This window comes from Apiospora kogelbergensis (genome assembly GCF_038363985.1).
Source record: "Apiospora kogelbergensis strain CBS 113332 chromosome Unknown utg000009l_segment0_segment0, whole genome shotgun sequence".
Classification (NCBI taxonomy): Eukaryota; Fungi; Ascomycota; class Sordariomycetes; order Amphisphaeriales; family Apiosporaceae; genus Apiospora; species Apiospora kogelbergensis.
The window spans coordinates 231745-252354 of NW_027117426.1; the positions used below are offsets into that span (position 1 = coordinate 231745).

The 20610-nt window shown below is 54.9% G+C and overlaps 8 protein-coding genes across 8 annotated transcripts; 4 read left to right on the forward strand and 4 right to left on the reverse strand.

Annotated features, from left to right (window-relative positions):
- Nucleotides 1-807: 807 nt before the first annotated feature.
- PG998_013102 (FAD-dependent urate hydroxylase) lies at nt 808-2101 on the forward strand (the record flags this gene model as incomplete). Its single annotated transcript, XM_066879918.1, has 4 exons — nt 808-974; nt 1038-1384; nt 1460-1933; nt 2058-2101. 4 exons carry the CDS (start codon nt 808-810, stop codon nt 2099-2101), a joined length of 1032 nt encoding a protein of 343 aa, XP_066724057.1.
- Nucleotides 2102-5800: 3699 nt separating this feature from the next.
- Nucleotides 5801-8661, forward strand: PG998_013103 (heavy metal translocating P-type ATPase; the record flags this gene model as incomplete). Its single annotated transcript, XM_066879919.1, has 2 exons — nt 5801-7961; nt 8021-8661. 2 exons carry the CDS (start codon nt 5801-5803, stop codon nt 8659-8661), a joined length of 2802 nt encoding a protein of 933 aa, XP_066724058.1.
- Nucleotides 8662-8997: 336 nt separating this feature from the next.
- On the reverse strand, nt 8998-9860 carry PG998_013104 (Glutathione S-transferase-like protein FUS3; the record flags this gene model as incomplete). Its single annotated transcript, XM_066879920.1, has 2 exons — nt 8998-9636; nt 9801-9860. 2 exons carry the CDS (start codon nt 9858-9860, stop codon nt 8998-9000), a joined length of 699 nt encoding a protein of 232 aa, XP_066724059.1.
- A 727-nt stretch (nt 9861-10587) lies between these two features.
- Nucleotides 10588-11337, reverse strand: PG998_013105 (uncharacterized protein; the record flags this gene model as incomplete). Its single annotated transcript, XM_066879921.1, has 1 exon — nt 10588-11337. One exon carries the CDS (start codon nt 11335-11337, stop codon nt 10588-10590), a length of 750 nt encoding a protein of 249 aa, XP_066724060.1.
- A 1137-nt stretch (nt 11338-12474) lies between these two features.
- On the reverse strand, nt 12475-14262 carry PG998_013106 (uncharacterized protein; the record flags this gene model as incomplete). Its single annotated transcript, XM_066879922.1, has 6 exons — nt 12475-12635; nt 12689-12962; nt 13018-13074; nt 13124-13345; nt 13400-13617; nt 13668-14262. 6 exons carry the CDS (start codon nt 14260-14262, stop codon nt 12475-12477), a joined length of 1527 nt encoding a protein of 508 aa, XP_066724061.1.
- A 744-nt stretch (nt 14263-15006) lies between these two features.
- On the forward strand, nt 15007-15807 carry PG998_013107 (mitochondrial 54S ribosomal protein uL6m; the record flags this gene model as incomplete). Its single annotated transcript, XM_066879923.1, has 1 exon — nt 15007-15807. The coding sequence occupies one exon, from the start codon at nt 15007-15009 to the stop codon at nt 15805-15807; it is 801 nt and encodes a 266-aa protein (XP_066724062.1).
- A 194-nt stretch (nt 15808-16001) lies between these two features.
- On the reverse strand, nt 16002-17312 carry PG998_013108 (3'-phosphoadenosine 5'-phosphatase; the record flags this gene model as incomplete). Its single annotated transcript, XM_066879924.1, has 1 exon — nt 16002-17312. The coding sequence occupies one exon, from the start codon at nt 17310-17312 to the stop codon at nt 16002-16004; it is 1311 nt and encodes a 436-aa protein (XP_066724063.1).
- A 601-nt stretch (nt 17313-17913) lies between these two features.
- On the forward strand, nt 17914-19615 carry PG998_013109 (uncharacterized protein; the record flags this gene model as incomplete). The annotated part of the gene is given in 3 exon segments (XM_066879925.1): nt 17914-18610; nt 18679-19266; nt 19278-19615. The coding sequence occupies 3 exon segments, from the start codon at nt 17914-17916 to the stop codon at nt 19613-19615; spliced, it is 1623 nt and encodes a 540-aa protein (XP_066724064.1).
- Between the last annotated feature and the right edge of the window lie 995 nt (nt 19616-20610).

Genomic DNA, 20610 nt, shown 5'->3' on the forward strand with positions numbered 1-20610 from the left:
AGCACACTGAATGCAAGGCAGCACTCCCCCTCACCATCAATCATACTGATTGGTTCAGGCTCTCGGCAATGACGTTTCCTGGAATCACTTAGAATTACTTGCTAGAAAGATTGCCAACTCAACCAGCTTGAATCATGCGATGATTGTCAATAACTTTGAGGAGTTTTTTTTACCATTATCTGTACCTTGAATAAATGGGAAATAGGATAAGAGAGCAGTTTTGCTTGCAGCAATATATATTAACTCTGCCCTCAGGCATATCAACAATACATATTGATCTGTATCAAGCCTGGCCATCTTCACGGGGCGATCCGTCCTTCCGTAAAACCCCACTTTAATTCTCAATTTCCCATAAGCGCGTCTTGGCTATCTCCAGTGCGTGTCCCGCGTACTCCTAATCCAGGCAATATCTTGTGCATTAGAGGCCCATAAAACAACGCAGGTATTGACAAGTTACAGACTAGTAGATATCTAGTAAATATTATGTTAGCAGAGAAAGGAAGAGCACACAATTGCCTTAATCCGGACTGATCTGCAAGGTGCGTACTTGAGACAAGACTGAAAACGCAACGAGTCAGGGGTGAGCCGGGAGCACCCGCCAACTCAATATTGACTCCCGACGACCCACCTGACTCGTCATTGGCCCGTTACGCAGGTTGCATTCTATAAATGAACATATCCACGTCAATTACACCTGATAGGCATGAAGGCCATCATTGACCATTACAACAAATATATCGTTCCAACACACCAACACTGCTTCCCATACATACACAAGAAACGCCACTCGCAAAAACAGAGGAGAAGATGAACACATCTAACACAGCATACCCCCATGTCCTTATATTGGGCGCTGGGTTGGGAGGTCTTAGTCTCGCCCAAGCATTGCGCAAGCGGGGGATAACTTTCGAGATCTTCGAGCGAGATAGGCACGATCTCGAAAGACTCCAAGGGTGGACAGTTTCTGTGCATAGGTAAGTCCGCTCGAATCTGCCTCGGCCTTTATCTACCGTGCATGACCTGCTACTGACGACGAGAGCCCCTGAACGCAGCATGGTAGAAGACATGCGGGAGTCGGTGGCCGAGGACATGCCGCCGTTTACGATGGTGAGCCACCTGGATTCGGTCGACGTCCCGTGCGAGTTCGCCTATTACAACCCCGACAGCACGGCCAAGATGGGCTACCGGGACGACGGCAGCCAGACCTACATGTGGGCCAACCGCTCGACGCTGCGCCAGTGGCTCTCGACGCACGTGGGCATCCAATACGACAAGCACGCCGTCCGGATCGAAGAAAAGGCAGACGGCGTGACTGTCCATTTCAAGGACGGGTCCTCGGCCACGGGCGACATACTCGTCGGTGCCGAGGGCGCTCACAGCATGAGTACATGGTCCCCCCGTTAACTGTTGAAAATAATATGATGTGCTAACGTTTCCCGTCCTGCTCTATTACTAATAGCCCGCAAACACATCCTGAAAGGCAACGACCCCGTGCAAGCCGAGAAGATGTTCCTGGTCAGCGGCGACGTGCGCCTCGATAAGCGCGAGGCGGAGGCGCAGATGACGCTGTCGCACTCGTCGTACCTGGTCGACTTCGCGGGCGCCGACGACGGCAAGCCCTACCACCTGTTCGTGGGCCTGGACAGGCTCGCGACGCCGGAGCCCGGCAACCAGATCCCGGGCGCCGACTACTACTTCCACCTGACGGGCCAGGACGACGGCGCGGACCGCGACGACTTCTGGACCTACGCGGCCTCGCGCCAGCAGCTGCTCGCCTTCGCCCGGAAACAGGCCCGCGACTTGCCGCCTCGGTTCCGCTGCGTCATCGACAGGGCGTCGGTGGGGCGCATGAAGAGCCCGCCGGTGCGGCTCAATACGTTGATCATGGACTCGCTGCCGGTGGGCAGGTGCACGCTTCTCGGCGATGCGGCGCGTAAGTGGAACAACACCCCCTCGATCAATGGGTTTCTGCCTCTTTTCATGAGCCGCCGGCTGGTCTTCACTTACGACCAATTGGTTCATCTTGATCGTGTCGTCCGCTAACCGCGATATCACAGACGTCATGACCCCTTTCCGCGGCGAGGAGGCTGCCACGCCATGAAGGACGGGCTCAACCTGGCGAGGGCCATTGGCAAGATAAACAAGGGCGATGGGCAGAGCTTGCGACGTGAGCTGGGAGAGTACCAGGAAGAGATGATCAAGCGGGGGTGCGGTGCGGCGGCGGCGTCTAGCAAGGAGTACACGACGGCCATCGACCATGAGAAGCCCGAGAGCCGCGCCGTCCGGGGGTCGCCATGGTGGCTTTGCCGCAGGAGCAGGTCGTTCTGTAGAATACCTTCTCACCAAATATCATTGCAAGGCACTTGAACTGGGAACCACCTTACGATGTCATGAGTTAGCATGTGGGTTAATAGACCTAAAGAGAGAAGAGAAGTGTCTTCTGCAGGCTCAAAATCTGAGCATAGTTTCTATCTCCTAGCAATACCCTTGTGCTTTCATTTTGCTCTCATTGCTAGGGAACTGAGCATTCAAAAAAATAAAAATAAAAAAACAAAAAGCAGGCGATGCGTCCCCCCATCAGGTGCAAGGCACATTGCCACAGCTGGCACTTAAGAGACAGAAGCAAAAAGGATGAAAATCCAAAAAGGAAAGCATTCTTCTTTTTCAGAAGATCGTGATATCTCTAATGCTGTGATCAGAGTGGGATTCGAACCCACGAGGATTGCTCCACCAGGATGAAAGTGTCAAGGTTTACCTTAACCTGGCGCCATAACCAACTCGGCCATCTGACCGTGATGCTTGTTGAAGAAAGGTCGGTTACGAAGGGTTATGAAGCCGTGAATCGTGGCCGACCTGCTTTTGGGGGCATAAGTAGTTGTGGTTGGTATTGCGCTGGCTGGTGCAGCAGATCAGTAGTCGGGTGGGATCCGTCAGGATTGACGTCTGACTACTCATCCACTTCTGGACTGGAAAAAATAGTATGATGGCACTGCAGTGCTTGGTCTTCCTGGCCTACACGGTCGTTGTTGATCAGGGAAGTTCAGGTGGGGAGGATAGGGGGTTCTTGCCAGAAAGAAAAATGGAGGAGGGGGACTTGGGCATGGGCTTGGACTCTGACTTTTATGACTGTACGTTCAGTGCAATAACATCTCGAGAGGAATTGTAGAATGGTTGTGTGCATATTCAAGGCTCGCCAGGTCAATGCACAAGTCAGCGTCCTTAGTAGTCTAAATAACCGCCCAAAGAAATAACACTTCTTTCTACGCAGCGTTCGTTTCTAGAAGCGAATGAGGCGTGCTTATCCCTAGTCACTCGGGTGCCCTTTGGGTCACTGGTCTAACTAACGAGAAATGGAATGGTCTGCTGGGTTGATAAAGTATGGAGTTGAGTTCAGAAGGAAGTGTCAGGTTTGGTTAGTCATGTAGCTCTTTTTAACTGCTTAGTAAATGGGATTGTACTGTCGGCTAGAGTACTGGTAACAGTACCTTAGCAGAACGTCACAGTCTGTTCACAATTAGACGGCGGGTAGCGTCTCGCCAGACTTCTCGGCCGAGTACGAATAAAGTTCAAAGATGCGACACACATTTTCGTTACCAAAGCTATATGATATGTCCCAACGGGTCTCGGTTGAGTGGTCGCTAGAGGGCCGGTAAGCCCGAGTTGTGAAGAGCTATCCCTTGTTATGGGCTTTTAGACTTGTCCGAATTCAGTGAAGCTTAGGTCATGTCATGGCAGGTTGGTCTGATCCAAAACGGTTCTTGACTATCCAAAGCTGAACGAGCACCCGATGGACGCGGCTAGAATCATTGAATGTCAGATCCGCCGTCCACGCCAGTCGTCGCTTCCTGCAGGATCTTGATTGGCCGCATATGAATACAATTCAGGGCTGGAACGGAACACGAACACACCGGAGACTTCTCAGCCAGCCCAGTGACAAAGAAAGACCCAATAGTGAATTTCGCTTGCTCGATGGCGCGGAAAGGGTAAGAAAGCCAATGTTGAGATACGACGAGGAACGATTGCCACGTACAGACAAAGTAGTGACATGTATTACTCTGATCTGGATTGGCATGCGGGCCAGGTCTTGGCGATCTAGAGCTCCATAGATGCGAGTGTGACAAGATCAAGCCTCATTGTCGGGACCCGGCAGTGCGACCCCGCCTCCGTGTTCCCCCAAGGGGACCGAAGGGGCCAAATCTCCAAGCCCGCCAATCAAGCACCTGGCTGGCACTTTACTCATGCATTATTTGCCGATTAATCTGGCTCGACTGCCTGTGGTATGGACGACTGCCCCAACATGGCCTTCTTTTGCCATCGTTCCGAGCTGGACATGACAGTCGAGGGAAACCCTTTTGGGAGTGGAAGTACATGGGTTGTGCCACTAGGCATAGTTAGGCTTCTTGCATCGGAAATAACATCGGCCACGCGACGTTGCGGTACGTTGGAGTTGCAATCGGTTGGTTTTTAATATCTGTGGCAGTTGGGAAGCATCGGGCGTGGTGCTTCCGTTTGCCCATCCAGCGGCGTCCGAGAGCATTCGGAAACGTCGCGGAGCTTCCTTCGGCTGGCCTCAAGCTGCCTACCACCAAACGCAAACTGCTTCTATTATCAAGCCCCCTTTAATTTGGTACAACAACGTTTTTTTGGCTGGTGACCTCCCCAATCTGCCCATGCTCTAAATGGAGTGACAGTTTTACCAGGTTGTTGCCCGCCACGGCGTCGTCCCGCGCACGCATGGGTAATTTTCCTAGCGTACAGGCAGGTTTGCCCCACGCACAAAAGCCGCAGCGTCCCGCTAACAAGTACTTTGGCAGAAAGAACGCAAGGGTGGTGTATTACTTGGCGATGCACATGCTGCACAAATTGAATGCATGCATGTTAGCTAGTGAATGCTGGGCATTCGACGGTCCCGGGATCCTTCAACTCAGCATCGTATTGACCAGTAGTAGGCGGGTTGTGTTTCGCAGCGATCAACAGGAACTGGACAGAAGGGTTGTTGCTGTGCTGTTCGGTCAAGATATCTGAACTTAATCCATTCATCAGGCAACTTGATGGTACAGTGAAATCCCAAATGGCATACGTGACGCTCATTTAGAAGTTTTGACATGACCGTTGCTCGATATGCCTAGATGCGTAAACGTAGGAGCCAAAATTAAACAATGCCTGCATCTGCTGACGGATGCAGTGGAACGCGTGGGTTAGGTATTGTTGGATGACGCTCACGCACAAAGAGCGCATCTCAGGTCTCATGAACCGTGTTTAGTGGACGTAGCAGTGCGCACGGCGGGGGACAGGCCTGGTGGTGGTGGTGCCTGGACAGTGCCTGGCTCAGTACCTGGCTTGTCTGGCAGCGCGCTAGGCGGCCGCCACCACGCAGAAACCACTCAAAACTTAAAGGGGAAATCGATGATGGGTATGTTCGTGTGGAGGGATTTGTGCCACTACAAATCAGACCACCCCTGCCCTTCTCGCATCTTCTCTGAAAGGAACTGTTTCTACACAATTGCTTTTTAAGGACTTTTCTTGAAGATCATAAAAGAGAATCCTGTTCCTCGCTTGATCTATCGTTTTTGGGGCTTCCAGTGTAACATCGCATCACATTGCATCCTCACCTTTTGTGACCAATCGCAAGACCTTCAGCTACACCCACACTCGCAGTGTGCTTCGCTACGCCGGTTGATTATCCGACTTACAGGCACCACCAATTAGCTGTTTCGCTGTTCTGGGCTTGTAAGATTTCTGGAATTACGGGCAATCGCAAAATAAAGTAATAAGGCAGGCAGTTGCCCACCCTGCAAACATGGCTACCGACCCAGCACGGGAGCCTCTGCTCCAACCTTTGCTCCAACCTCGGGACCAAAATAACAACAACAGCAACAACAATAATTACCAATCCATATCCACCACTACGAACATGGAGGCTCCGGTGTTCCAGGCCACCCTGGCCATCGGCGGCATGTCTTGCACCAGCTGCTCCAACACGATCGCCAAGGAGCTCGAGAAGCAGGACTGGATCTCGAGCGTCTCCGTCAACTTCGCCACGGCCATTGCCAACGTGGGCATCCGCAACAGAGACGCGGCAGACCGGGTTGTCAAAGCCATCGCTAACATGGGCTTCGAAGCCCAAGTCCAGGAGGTGCGAGCCCCCGTCCAGGAGCGTGCCCGATTCGTTCAAGTCCGGCTCGACGGTTTCCATTGCGTCCACTGTCCGTCGCGAGCCGTCGCCTCTCTCAGCAAAATGGAAGGCATCGTTAATATCGACCACGAGCCTACCATGGCTACGCCCGTCATCAAAATCACATACATCCCCTCCGCCCCGACCCTGACGATACGGAAGATCCTTTCCACCCTGGAATCAGTCGACCCGGCTTTCAAGGCTTCCATACATCACCCACCCACAGCAGAGGAGGTTTCCCGGAAAATGCAATCACATCATAGAAAACAGCTTCTCTACCGCATATGTCTTACACTGGTCATGGCCATCCCTACATTTATCGTTGGAATTGTCTACATGAGCCTGGTTCCTGCTGAAAACCCCACCAGGATGTACCTCATGATGCCCTGGACTTCCGGCATCAGTCGAGCCCAGATCGCCCTTTTCGTTCTTTCTACTCCCATATTCTTCTTCGGTGCCGACGTCTTCCACCGAAAGGCCTTGAAAGAAGTCTACAGTCTTTGGAGACCCGGCAGCAAAACACCGATACTTCAACGATTCTATAATTTCGGAAGCATGAACATGCTTATGTCCCTCGGCACAACTATTGCCTACGTTTCTTCGTGTTGTCAACTTATCGCCGCGGGTGTGACCAAGCCGACGCACATCAACGACGCCAACTTTTACTTCGATTCCGTCGTCTTCTTGACCTTGTTCCTCTTGGTCGGCCGGATAATTGAAGCCTACAGCAAGGCCAAGACTGGCGACGCCGTCGAAGCTCTCGGCAAGCTCCGACCAACAGAAGCCGTTCTGGTTAAGCCCGATGGAAGCGGCAGCGCTGACAAAGTGGTTGCTGTCGACCTGCTTGACTTTGGGGATCTTGTCCGCATTCCTCACGGAGCTTCCCCGCCTTGTGACGGGAAAGTCATGGAAGGCAAGACCAAGTTCGACGAATCGAGTTTGACTGGCGAGTCACGCCTTGTCAACAAGAACACTGGCGACGAAGTATTCTCAGGCACAGTCAATAAAGATGCCCCCATCGTCATTCAAATCACTGGCGTAGCCGGCCGCTCCATGCTTGACAAGATTGTCAACATCGTGCGGGATGGACAAACGAAGAAGGCCCCGATCGAAGACATTGCGAATGCCCTTACTTCTTACTTCGTACCCATCATCACACTGATTGCTATCCTCACATGGCTCACTTGGTTGAGCCTCGGTATCAGTGGTGCTATTCCTGAGTCTTGGATGAGTGTCTCTTCCGGGGGCTGGGTCGCCTTCTCCTTACAGTTTGCCATCTCGGTTTTCGTCGTTGCCTGCCCCTGTGGTCTAGGTCTTGCCGCCCCGACTGCTTTGTTCGTTGGTGGTGGTCTAGCGGCGAAGCATGGAATTCTTGCCAATGGTGGCGGTGAAGCCTTCGAGAAAGCGAGCAAGATCGATTGCGTTGTTTTTGACAAGACTGGTACCTTGACCGAAGGAGGCGAGCCCAAAGTCGTCGACACCCTGTTATACCCGGAGAAAGACGATGCTAGCGAAGAGATGCGAAGCAAACTCCTCGCATCTCTGCGAGCCATTGAAGAGAACAGCAGTCATCCCATCGCCAAGGCCATTGTTTCGTATTGCACGCGTGAGACGGAGCGACGCACAGAAGTCACCCATGTGGAAGAGATACCCGGTCGAGGACTGAAAGCCAAGTACAGCGCCATCTCCACCATGGCGGTTGGCAACGAAGCCCTCATGCGCGAGTTGAAAGCCTCGATATCCCCGACACCGCCAACCATATTCATGACTGGCAAAACGAAGCCAAGTCGGTTGCTTTTGTCGCGACACAGACAGACTTGAATGCAAGCTGGAAAGTTGTCGCAGCTTTGTCGATCGAGGATCGCATCAGAGACGAGGCCGTAAATGTCGTCCGAGACTTGCAGGCTCGTGGAACAAAGGTGTGGATGTTGTCTGGAGATAACGCAAAAACGGCGCGAGCGGTGGCACTCCGTATCGGCATCCCTGAGACCAACGTCATCTCCGAGGTTCTACCCGCAGACAAGGCCGCCAAGGTCAAGTATCTACAGTCCACGCTAAAGGCTGGGATCAACGAGGACTCCAATGATCGCGCGACTGTTGCCATGATTGGCGACGGCATCAACGACGCCCCGGCGTTGACGACAGCCGATATCGGCATCGCCATCGGCTCCGGCTCCGACATTGCCATCTCGTCGGCGGACTTCGTGCTGATACAGAGCGACCTGCGCAGCGTGGTGACGCTGCTGAGCCTGAGCAACAAGGTGTTCCAGCGCATCAAGATCAACTTCGCGTGGGCGCTGGTGTACAACCTGGTGGCAATCCCCTTCGCGGCGGGGTGCTTCTACGCGGTCCGCACGCCGAGCGGCGGCCACTTGACCCTGGACCCCGTGTGGGCCAGCCTGGCCATGGCGTTGAGCAGTATAAGTGTGGTATTGAGTAGTTTGGCGTTGCGTAGCCGGATCCCGGGGTTGGGCTTCCGGGGTTGATTCATTTGGCAAAGGGGGCGTTAGGTGTTTGATAGAGATTGGGGCGTTTCGGTCGGTTTACAGGAAGGTAATATCGGTTCATCAGGAATTAAAGAGTTGAACATAGCAAACTCGAGTTTGTAGTTAATAATGAAGTGATGAAACGACATTGGCATTAAGGTGGCATAACGCCGGGGCTGGACTATGTAACTTGTGCCAAATTCGTTCCTCTCCAGCTTTTGAAATAAATATTCATGAATTTCTCTTCTTCACCCGGTACAGCTAACTTCGATGGCGCAAGCCTTGCCGGAATCTGTGCAAGTGTCATGAAGGGCTTAATAAACATAAGTAGCGTCCTCAGCTCTGCTCCTCGAACTCCTTCCGCTTCTCCAACAGCGGCCCGGTGTACAGCTCCGCCAGTCCCGGCACGCCCTGGAGCCCCTCGTAGAAGCGACGGACGTGGGGATACTCGTCGCGCATGGCGGCGTCCATGTAGGTGAAGCGCAGGATGAAGAGGGTGCCGCCGAAGACGAGGTCGGCGAGGCTGGGGCCGCCGGCGTCGTCGGCGTTGACGAGCCACGTGCGGCGGCCGGCGGCCAGGTGGCCCTCGTAGCGGGCGAGCCAGCGGCGGACGTCGGCGGCGGCCTGCGCCTCGTGCGCGGCGTCGTAGGCGGCGTAGCCCAGGCGCCAGCGCGCCAGGTCGGCCGCCGTGCGCTCGAACGTCAGGTCGTTGAACTGGATCCACTGCTGGTTCAGGGCGCGGGCGCGGGCGTCGCCGCCCAGCAGCTGGTCCCGTCGGGGGCCGCTGGCGGCGACGTGCTGCGCGATGGCGGTGCTCTCGCTCAGGTACAGGGGCGGCTCCTCGGCGGACTCGAAGGTGGGGATCTGGCCGAGCGGGAACTTGGACAGGAAGTCCGGGGTTTTGTTGCTCACGCCGTTCTCGAAGGCGGCCGGCAGCGTTAGGGTTAGGTCGTTCAGGGCCGCGGCGGCTAGGATCTGAGGGGGCAGGGGGGTGAGAATAGGGCGGGTGAAGCGATCGGGGTGAGTAGGGAGATAGGGGGAGTGGGAAAGAGGGATGGAGGATGCGTGTGTAAGTCAGGTGACTACATCATGCTTGGGCTTTGGGGGTGACTGGCAGGGATATTCATTCGTTTCCTTACCTTTCTGGACCGGGGGTGGACAGTGTCCGTGAGCGTGTATAGGGTTCCGAAGGGCGCCATTGTCGATTGGGTAGCTTGGTTGGTGAGTTTTGCAAATGGAGGTTTCTAGATACCAACACCAGTGCGATGCGAGTACTTGGAGTTCTTGTTCACAGGGCCAGCACTGACTTATATGTAGGTATGACTAAGGCGATGGGGGAAATAACTTGACGGAAAAGGCCACTTTGAACCAAAACCACCTACCTACTTATGGACTATACCAAACGAATCGTGCATGCAGCAGACCGGAGTTCGGGCTGTCTTGGTGGGCAACGCCGGTCACGGCTCGAGTACAGGATTGGTAAGCGCGCTTCGGGCTTGTTACCGGACGGAGGAACGTCGACCGGTCGCTAGTGTGAATGTTCGTCGAGTGGATCCCTCGGAGACATTTGGGTTGCGGCGCTTACATAAAGGTGCCGAGTGTTTTGGTCAGCATTAGGTTCGTTAGGGGCGGCGCGGCATGATTAAACGTGGCATATCTGACGACGAAGCGATTGGGCTGCAGTATAATGGCTGATTCGTGGACAAGGAGCGGCAAAGCTGTTCATGGGGTTGGTGTTGAAGCAAGTGTGCACCCTGGACGAGATGACTCCGATCAGGCTGCTTGCTTGATTGATACAAAGTCTCGAGTTGCTAATATACAGACGGGAGAACGCTTATCTGGGAGAGTTCAGACATAAAGCATGCATGCACTGCTGTATCCCCTTGTGACTATCCCTATAGAAAACCCCATTCACTTGACCCTTCACTACCATTTCATAATCTTCGTTACGGGACCAAGGCCGCTTTTCTCAAATTTGCTTGCGAAGCCCTGAGGTGTCTCACGAACCGTGGACATTTTGATGTGCTCCCACTCTTTCACTCTGTTATGGCAGCCGTATCCCGGTTCCATATATTTGTATATCCGGAGGGGGGGGAGTGTGGTGGTGTCGATGTAGCCTGTGCTGTCCGGCCATTGCGATGTCGTGGGGCGGTTGTCTGGGTCAAACGGCCCCAGCTGCAATACGTTCTGGATGTGGTCGATCACTTGACGCGGACACTCGGTGGACTGGCGCTTGAGGAGGTTGCTGTACTTCGTAGGCACGCCAGTGGCTCTGTAAAAGGACGGCACAACGCCGGCTACGAAGATGTCCGTCGCCGGGTTGAGGTAGACCACACCGAGGTGATGATGACGATGATGACGATGGGTGTTATGTTGACAGGGTTGGATACGCCGCCGCTGTGGGAAGGAATTGTAGCACAACACGTCCACGGCCACGGTGAAGAACTCCAGGAAAACGCCACGAGCCTCGCGGCATACGCGCAGAAGAGGCGAGGCAAGTCGTCTGGTCGCCACAATCGTCCTGATCCGATGCTTACGCATGTTGTTGTATACAGGTCCGTGTCTTATCAAAACGTGACGTCCGGCTTTGTCCTCGGCCAGGAACTCCTCCCAGATCATCAGGCGGATCTCCGGTGGGAGCTTCGAGAACTGCGGGAACTCTGGAGGCGATGGCATCTTGCGCACTTTGTGTGGACTGTCAGAAACTTGTCAGCGACGTTCCTCGGAAGCTTGCGCATTCAGATCCCCAGAGAGAGAAATGGGAGAGAAATGGGAGAGAAATGGGAGAGAAATTGCGCGTTCGGAAAGGCAACTTACAGGTTGAATGTTCGTCGGCAAGAAAAACGACGATCTTGAAGTTGTCAAATCGCAATTCAGAATGACCTGGAGGTGTTGGCGCAGAGAAAGTAATCTTCTGCGAGAAGTAGTGGAATGAGGCACCGGTTGAGGTTTTGTTTGTTTTAGGCTGATGACGACCCGAAGTCGACGCAGAGAAAAGAAGAAAAAAGGTGGGAGAAAGAACAAGTCATGGGAGACTTCCTGACTGGGGGTCCAGCAGAAAGAATAAGAGTCCACTGAAATCAAAAGCAGTTGAAGTAAATTAACGATTGTGAACACGATGAGTTGGGAAGCAGGCAGGTGGGCATTCATCAGTCCCTACGGCACACGCAGCAACACTAAGCACATTAGCACCACATCACTCTCACGCACTGTTAACTCGAATTGAAAAATGATTGCGGTTCTGGAGACTCAGGTGCAGTGCCATTCAACCGATGAGCTCAAATAGTATGTATCGCGTATGGAAGGGCCTTAATGGCGAGGTACTGCGTAACTCCCTAACCACTCTGCCACCTAATTAGTGACCAGTGAATTTTCACTAATTCATACCACTCCCATACTTGTCATCAACTATCAGCCAGCTGAGGTAGAAAGGAAAATTAGTTCTCGTCTTCAGTCGAGCAGGTATCGTAGGGGAAAGATGAAAGAGTTCTGCAAATGATCATTGACTGCACAAGAAAGACTACTGGTCGCCAGTTCGTTGCCACGAAGGTAAGATGAATGCTCTAATTGAGTAATCTGATCTGATTGGTATATGCTGCTTGTATGTAAAGCGATACCCTGTCCCAAACGACACTCCATATGTGCATCTATCATGGCCAGGTCGCGAGATGGTACCTGAATAGCATACGCAAATCCCCAGCTTCTCCCCAATCGCCGCTGTTTGGAGCCGCAAAAAGATATTCTCCTCCCAAATAATGAACCATAAAATCCCAAAATGTGTTGTTCTATCTACCGTATTCATGCAGAAACCACTTAAGCAGATGTAGCGTTGGCTGCGTTCTGATGCTCGTGTTCCGTGTGGATCGGTGCCGTAGTCGATACGAGGTACCAGGAAGGGTAGAAAGAGGCAGTCATTGACTTGAGGTCTATTGATAGCATGCTGACTGAAGACACAACGTAGCCTGCTGCCTCGCCTGAGGGAAGATTAGACACATGCGTGGACTAAGATCAATATGATGGAACGTACCAAGAACAACCAAAACCATGTTCCTCACCACGGAAGGTGGTAGCCCATAAGATCCCATCACAAGTGATGCCGCGGGGCACCATATGTATGGCCAGAGGGACGCGACTGGTGATTTCTTCGAAAGAGCTTCTTCAACGATAGCGGCAGATGCGGCTGTCTCATGCAATGTTTCGAGGATCTCATTCGTCATGCCCTTTGCCTGGTGTAGCAGTTTGGCATGAACATCGTGTTTCGAGGAAAGATCGCCCGTCAGATCAACGAGTCGTTGCATTCCCTAACGCATGTGTTAGACGATATCTCTTGAACAAGAACGTGAAGTTTTGTCTCACCTCTTCAAGTGTCATCTGTCTGTGCTCCAATTCGGCAGATTGCATGCGCGATATTTCCTAACCACAGTTAGTCCATTAGCCAGTCAAGATACTCAGATAAGCTTACAATCTGATTTTGTAAACTGGAGGCCGACGCCACTGCGGCGGCCATTGCGTTCATCACTGTGGCCATCTCAGACCCCGTCCTTTGAGAGACGAGTTCCATGGACTGTTGGTGGGAGGCTGCGGCTTCAGCATTGGTGGTCAGGACTGTTTGCAGCAGGACGTCTAGCACTCGTTCCAAATTCGCCGCCGATCTCGTACCCCCCTCTATGGCATTGGCAGATTCCTGTTATCATGTCAGCTATTGAGGTCGACAATTCACGTTGGGGGCTGTACATACCATTAACGCAGTGGTCAAATGACCCGAAGCGATCCCTCCGGCATTGGACACTGCGCTCCTCAAGTATTCAATCCGCGAGGACAGGCTTTCAACCTTCCCGCCTGCTGTATGGAACTTCAAATCGAGGTCGGTGAGCCGTTGGTCCACCCGGAGGCCAACATCATCTGCCATTCTGCTCATGATTTTGGTAAGTCGCTGGAATGTCTGAATACTGCGAGCTGGAATGAGTTAGCAATCAAGGTCAGTTCAATCATGACAATTTACTTACTCTTCTCGCTATCTGCTCTTGCCGCCTCGCAAAACCGAAGAGCTTTGTGTCGGTAACTGATCCATGTGTTCCATGCGGAATCTGAAGCACCCAGCCCTGACAGACAGTTGTCAATCTGTTTTGAGGTAGCATGCAGCTGGATGGTGTTTTGCAACGCCAGCTGAGTTAGTGTCGTTTCTCGAAACGGGTCGCAAGCCGTCGGTATGCTGAAGCGTCCTCTCTCCAGGTCGCAGATGGCAAGACTTGCGGCGTAAGCATCCACGAAATCTCGAACTTGGCGGCCGCTGTCTGTCAATACAGTTGCGTCATCTTTCCCCTCGAGCACTTGGCAGTTGCTCACAAGTAGTCTGGCCGCTGTCTGATGACACAACGGCTCCGATTCCAGCTCTTTCAGTTCTTGCAACGCCACCTCGTATGCGGATCGTGGGCGCGAGCCTGATTGAAGTAGTTGCGATGCGCTCAAGCTTGGGTCAAAAGCGGGTTGACTGTGTATTTCTCGAGTTCGCGATCTTGCTGTGCTTCCCCATGAGAAGCCAGATGCCGTGTCAGCGCCGAGAAGGACGACGAAAACAGCGACTAGAATCCAGCTTGCCATGTTGACGTTCGTAGGTGTTCATCCATCCACCGATATTTCGAGTGCATGTGTGATTAGGTAATAAATCAAATGGGTTGGCAGATGGTGGAAAGGTGGGTAATGTGAGGCGAAGAGTTGCAGTCGCTTCCCAAGTTCAGGTTGATTGTTCGTGCAAGTCAATCAGAATCAAAGTTGTTAAGGGGTTGGGAGACAGAGAGAGAGCTTGATTCTGAACGACAATGCAGCGTACATTGCCCAACTAGATGTATTTAATTTCCAGTCCAAGAAGCTCTTGCGTCCCTCTCGGGTTAATTAGACTTGCTCGGCGCCGTTCCTTCTCTGACACGAGACGCTACACGCGATGCCATTGTAGTAGACAGCTTTTGCAATAACCAGTGGAAACTCTGCAAAGTCCAGTGAGCAAGATAAAAACTAATAATCCGTACATAGGAAGCAATAAATTTGCATTCTAGCCCGGATTTTCAGTACATGTTGGGGTTGAGTCATAGAACTAACTCGAAAAAGTGACGGTTGTCGTCGTTCTTTGGGATGGAAAGCGCATCCCCCAGCTTTTTAATGGGTCCCTCTTTGGACTTTTCGACGCCAGCTAGCCGCGCAGTCACATGACCTTGATCCAGCAATTTTCAGACGCCCGAGCTCCAATTATCGCCGAGAGCTTCAACATTCTGGTCCCAGTGCGTCCAGGATTCGGCGTTATTTGCGAGCAAAGCCAATTGCTTCACACCACCGACCAATTCGCCAACCATGCTTGCGCCCAGTCGAGGCCGGGTCCTCGAGAAGGCCCTGAACGGCTCGAAATCCTCGACCGCCCTCCCGTCCTTCCTAGTACCCGCCTTCCAGTCGCCATCGTCATCATCATCGTCGGCGCCACAGCAAAAGCCCTCACCACCCGCATGCCGACGAGCCTTCTCCTCCACGGCGGCGAAGCCCTCGAAGCTGGGCCGCACGCCCATCTCGATACCGCCCGGCGTCGAGCTGTCGGTCGGCGAGCCGTTCGTCAAGAAGGACCTGACGACGTACCTGCGGGTCCCGATCCGCAACGTGACGGTGACGGGGCCCCTGGGCGCGCTGCAGCTGCAGATCCCGCCGTACCTGACGATCGCGCAGGACACCGAGGCGCGCAAGGCGGTGCTGTCGATCAATGACACGACACAGAAGCAGCAGATGGAGATGTGGGGCACGACGTGGTCGTACCTCCAGCGGCACATCATGGGCGTGTCCGAGGGCCACACGGCCATCCTGCGCCTCGTCGGCGTCGGTTATCGTGCCAGCGTCGAGGAACGGCCTGCCAAGGCCGCCTACCCGGGCCAGAAGTTCGTCTGTCTCAAGCTCGGCTTCACCCACCCCGTCGAGGAGGGCGTGCCCGAGGGCATGAAGGCCAGCACCCCGCAGCCCACCAGGATCCTGCTCGAGGGCATCAACCGCGAGGAGGTCATGACGTTCGCGGCCCGCTTGCGGAAGTGGCGCAGGCCGGAGCCCTACAAGGGCAAGGGAATCTTCGTCAACGAGGAGACTATCAAGCTGAAGCAGAAGAAGATCAAATAGACGTACACATACTCCCTGCGGGGAAGGTCAGGAAGAAGGCCAAAAGGCTGCCTGGGCCATATTCAAGGTGGATGGATGGTTGGCATTTACAACATGGGGCGTCAATGTACATCATCACATATTCACTGGACGATGCAATACTTTCGTCTGGCTGTACTCTTTGAATTGTATTCTATATTGTGTACATCACACGTCTATTTCTTGGAGAGCACCTCCTGCACAGCCTTTAGTACCTGGGCGTGCCCGCCCGCCGGCGCCGCCACAACGCCCTTGTTGTTGGCCAGCGTCCGGCCCACCGTGAAGTCCAGCCTGTTTCCGTTGACGTCCGTAACCTGGCCGCCGGCCTCGCGCACGATGAGGTCGCCCGCGGCGTGGTCCCAGATCTTTTCCTGGTAGGTCGCCTTGACGGGCAGGCGTAGGTAGATGTCGCCGGCGCCGCGGGCGATGGACGCGTACTTGGCCTGCGAGTCCATGCGCACGCTCGGGGCCGTGATGCCGAGCTTGTTGGCGATGTCGGCCTGGTCGCCGTGGCTCGAGTGGCCGGCCTCGACGCTCTCGCAGAAGTTGGCCTTGGTAATGTCCGTGATAGGGCGCATCGAGATGCTGCGCTCCGCAGCCAACGCGCCCGTCGTAAGGGGCCGGCTCGTGGCGCCCTGGCCCAGCACGGCCGAGAAGAGCACGCCGCGGCCCTCGCTGTCGTCGGCGTCCTGCCCCACGTCGGCCGTCAGCGGCGCCGTGTCGTCCACCGGCAGGTTGGGGCAGCCCAGCACGCCCACCACCACCTCGCCGTCCACCATCAGCGCCAGGCACACGGCGTACTGGCCGCCGCGCAGGAAGCCCTTGGTGCCGTCGATGGGGTCGATGGCCCAGATGCGGCCCTTGGCGCCGCCCTGGCTGGCGCCCTCGTCGAGGCGCTTCAGCATGTCCTCGTCCGTCTTGACGGCGCCGCCGACCACCTCTTCGGCTTTGTCATCCTCGAGCTTGGTCGAGCGCACGAGGTCCCAGACGGTGCCGCGCAGCTTCTCGTTCTCACGCAGGTCCGCGGCTTCCTCCTCGGCCACGATCTCGTCGGCGGGGAAGTTGGCCTTGAGCGCGGCGATGATCAGGGCCTGGGCGCCGAAGTCGCCGATGGTCACGGGCGAGGCGTCGTCCTTGGACAGGGTGCCCTTGGCCTTCTCGTGGAAGACGCGCTTGGTCAGGCGGGTGGCTCGCTGCACCGCCAGCTGGGCGACCTGGAGTTCCTTTTCGTAGGCCATGATTTTCTTGGTTGTGGTCGGAGTGGTCGTAGTAGCTGTAGTTGTAGAGAAGGGAGAGCGGGAGGTGTACGCTGCTGATGACGACGCTTGTAGTATGGAGGTAGTGGGGGTCGTAGAGGCGAGGTGGGAGAAGAGGAGATTTAGGCGGGGTACGGCGCGGATTAAGATCATGGACGCCAGGATGGGAAGCAGGAGAAAGAGCAGGGCCTTTTTGAAGGTGATGGGCCTTAACGGCAAGTTTCGTGTCATGGGCAGATGTGCTGCGTTTATCAGTGCTCCTATGCAACCTCCGCGATGTAGTAATTGCTGACCAGGTCGCTATATTTACCCGGTTGATTCGCCTATCAGTGCTTTCTCCGGTTGCATCATTGCAGCTCTACTGCCCCGCCATCAATTAACGTTGCTGGGCGCATAGTACCGGTACCAGGTGAGGAGGCCTAAGCTCCGGCGCTGTGGCTCTGGCGGCAGTGCAGCCCAGCAGCGCCTTAACTGCAAACTGCATGGCTCTCTGGCAAGGGTCACCGTCGCCCCTCCGACCAGCAGGGATCATTCTATTTACAAGCGAGCAAACCTTCTTATCAATGGCCAAGCTTGCAAAGCGCTTCCTCCGGATTTGACGATCTTCCAAGCTACAACTTATTAATTCAGCCTTGCATTTCCTTCTCCACTGTAGCCCTTTGTTTCGTCGCATCGATCAAACACCGGCCGGTTAGACTCGCCGTCGACTTCCTTTTCCTGCAAGCCCAGAACAGCCAGACTGGCACGCAGCCAACCAGCATCACCTGTCGAGTTGTCGAGGCCATAATTCTCTCCCGTCCGGCGTGTTGTTGTCTCACCCAGCAAAGTCAAAATGAATGCTACCAAGCGGAAGTTCAACACCCTTCTCCAGGGTCTGGGTGGAAAGCCCTCGCCCACGAGTCTGTCGTCCGAAAACATCGACGACCTAGACGCTCCCACCATGGCCGGCTACACCGATCTGGCCACGACCACGGCTTCCGTGCTACACAAAACGCCCACGGCCGGCTCCACGGCCAGCACCGACTCGACGCGCGCTCCCGTCTCGGCTCTGACCGCCGAGCTCCTGGCGAAGCGACGACGCACGGCGGCGGCGAGACCCATGAGCCTGAACGAACCGGGCGCGACGATTAGAACCCTCGTTTCCAACGTGACCATCAGAAAGTCGACGTCGAGAGCCGCCGAGAAGAACACCCCGACCGACCCTCCGCGGTACTGCCCCAGTGACCGCGGCCAGCTCATCAAGCGGCTCGCGACTTTCCAGGAGCTGACGGAGTGGACGCCCAAGCCGGACAAGGTCAACGAGATCGAGTGGGCGAAGCGAGGCTGGGTATGCTCGGGCAAGGAGACGGTGCGCTGTTCTCTCTGCCACAAAGAGCTGGTGGTGAATACGGGCAGGAGGAATTCGGAAGTGCAGGATGCCTCTACCTTGGCGGCATCTGAGTTCGAGGAGGCGTTGGTTAAGAAGTTCGCCGAACTTATCGTGGAAGCCCATCAGGAGGATTGTCTTTGGAGGAGGCGTGGTTGTGACGGTAAGACTATCTATTTCATCACCATTCGAGTAACTACAACTGGCCATTCACTAATTGTCTGCTCCAAGATACCCTACTACGACTCAGCTTGACGAGCCCGCAGACAGCGCTTCCTTCCCTCCGACAACGATACGATGAGCTGTGCATGCGGCCTGCTTTCCTCCCATACGACTTCAACCTCCGACTTCCCGACGCGATGCAGTTGAAAATGATCAAGTCCCAGCTGCCGCCTAGATTCTTCTCCGACCCGCCACCGCCACCGACCAACCCCCCAGTAACGAAGCCCAATGATGTAGCCCTGGCCCTCGCTCTAGCTGGCTGGCAGGGCCTTTCCAACGACCGAATCGGCCAGGTTCCGAACTCTGCTTCCTGCACCACATGCATGCGTCGGTTGGGGTTGTGGATGTTCAAGAGCAGGGAGATCAATCCAGACACGAATGAGGTCATCATACCAGCTCCGATGGACCATCTGGACCCTGTTCGCGAGCACCGCTTCTTCTGCCCCTGGCGAAACCCGGCCAGCCAACGGAATCCCGGCAGCAACACCACCGAGGCGGACGACAAGATGGCCTGGGAAATCCTGCTCCAGACCCTGCGTAACGCGGCCTACCTGCGCAGCCAAGGCAGCCACAAGAAGTCGGCCACCCCGGCCCACGGTCGAAGCAAGAGCTCCGCCGCCCCCACGACTCCGACGCCCAACACGGCGTCCCCCTGAGCCGGAGGCGGCCGGGGACGGCGGGCGGCGACGAAGACGCGAACGAGGAACAGCTCCTGATGATGAGCCCCGCCACGGTGGGGGGCGACGAAGAGGACGGGGCCGAGCGCGACGCCGAGGACAAGCAGCGCTGGGCGCGGCTGCGGCGCGTCAAGAGCCTCTTCGAGACCAAGGCGGGCAAGAAGCTGCGGCGACTGAGCCGGCCGGGCAGCGTCGTCAGTCGGCCCGACACCGCCAAGAGCGGGACGCCGGATACGGCGGGCTCGGGGGCTGCGGTGGAGAATGAATGAGATGAGAGACTTTGAGGTGTCAACTGAATGGACGGTTCTAATTTGAAACCGAGAAGGAAAGAAAGAAAGAAAGAAAGCAAGGGTGGCACTTTTGTATTATTCCTAATATGTAACCGTACCTGTTTGTAGGAAAGCTCGGCGTTGCTGGTTTCTTTGTAGTTAATCTTTCAGTTGGTCGGAACTAGTGGTGAGACGAAGATGAAGTCTACGAAGTGGGATAGCTGTAATTGACTGATGTTAAATAGCATCTTGGTACCGTACAAAAGCCCACGCGATGAAGACACAGCATATAGACGAAAGATGCCGCTCCGTTGACGTAAGTTGCTGCCCCTGATGACTTGTTTCGCCAAGTCTTCCCAACCCTCTGCTCATAACGTGTCACTAAATATTCATATACATCTTATAGGCGTATCAATAGGGCAAACCCAATCGATACCAACTCGTATCGTGTTTGGATCGCGGTGTTGTATTCTCCCTTGCCTGCTCCAACCCTCAGCTTTTTCTATATATCAACTCATTTCGGGGGGTGTGCTACCTCGAGTCTCGAGGCTCCTTCCACTACAACTCGTCATCGAGCAAAGCCCCCCGCGCCCGCCTCCCACTCCTCCCCGCACGATCCAGCCGCAAACAGCGCCGGCGCAACCGCGACAGTGTCGCTACCGGCCGTGAGCAGGATGCCGCAGATGAAGGCGGCCAGTTCGTCGGAGAAAGTTTCGTTTTGGGGCTTGGAGGAGGTCTTTGGCGAAGCACGTCTATTTCAGGTGTAAGCAAAACGAAACGCTCTCTTCATTCGGAAAACAAGGATCATAACCCGCATGACCCGCGCCGCTGAGAATCCGCCCCCTCGCCCCGTCCCAGTGCCCCAAGAAGATCCCCAGCTGCTTCCGGTACGAACCCCGCGCGCGCCGGCGGGTCGGGAACAGGGTGTCGGGCAGATACCGTAAAACCGGGCAGATGTCGGCGAGCGCCGTCATGGTCTGCCCCTGCAGCACGGT